Below are 634 nucleotides of genomic sequence, written 5' to 3'. Positions count from 1 at the left end.
GGCGGGGGAGGCGGGAGGGCAGCATCCATCCCCGTGGGTCGGGGCATTGTTCACCTGTGGGCCTCTGCGCGCTGCTGTCTCGCCCTCCCCGCGGGGCTTTTACCACAACCACACCGCCACGCACTGCTTTGCTCAGAGCTCCCCCCCCTCACACACACACGCACACGCGCACACGCACACCCAATTTGTTATTTTGTATTATTTCTTTGCTTTAACCGTTTATGGTGGCTTAGGAGGCCGAGCCGCAGAGCCCTTCGGTTCCGAAGGGGAGACCGCATCCCCCCGGCCGCTCCCCGGGGGCAGCCCCACCGCCCCGCTCATTTGCTGCAGCGGGGACCGCAGGGCGGACTCTCCGCGCTCCCCGCCCCGCCCCAGCCGCTTCCCGGGGCCGGCACCGGGCGGGGAAGAAGAAGAAGAAGGGGAGGGGGGTGTGCGGGGGGGGCGGCGGCGGCGCCACCCGCGAACCCGCCCCCGCGCGGGGATGCCTGCCCGCTAACGCGCCGCTCGCCACGCACGGAAGGGAACCCACCGCTCCCCCGGCTCTCCGAGATGCAAACCGGCGCCGATTCCAGCAAGATGGAGTGTCTGTGGAGCAGCTGGAAATGCCAGGGTATTTCTTCTCCGCCGGTTCCCC

The 634-nt window shown here is 68.9% G+C and overlaps 1 protein-coding gene across 3 annotated transcripts in view; it reads left to right on the top strand.

Annotated features, from left to right (window-relative positions):
* Positions 1-634, top strand: part of RTN1 (reticulon 1) — a 117069-nt gene that overhangs the window by 100202 nt on the left and 16233 nt on the right. The window contains exon 1 of one of the 3 annotated variants that reach the window (XM_014966599.1): positions 400-610. The exons of the other annotated variants lie outside the window; for them this stretch is intronic. Coding sequence (XP_014822085.1) covers positions 550-610 — 61 coding nt within the window. The 5' untranslated portion in view covers positions 400-549. Of the gene's footprint in view, positions 1-399; positions 611-634 lie in introns of those variants that run through there. 3 annotated transcript variants of the gene reach the window in all.

Source organism: Calidris pugnax, unplaced genomic scaffold (assembly GCF_001431845.1).
Source record: "Calidris pugnax isolate Ruff unplaced genomic scaffold, ASM143184v1 scaffold74, whole genome shotgun sequence".
Lineage (NCBI taxonomy): Eukaryota > Metazoa > Chordata > Aves > Charadriiformes > Scolopacidae > Calidris > Calidris pugnax.
Note: the sequence above shows the minus strand (reverse complement) of the source record. Positions and strands in the feature narration are given on the sequence as shown.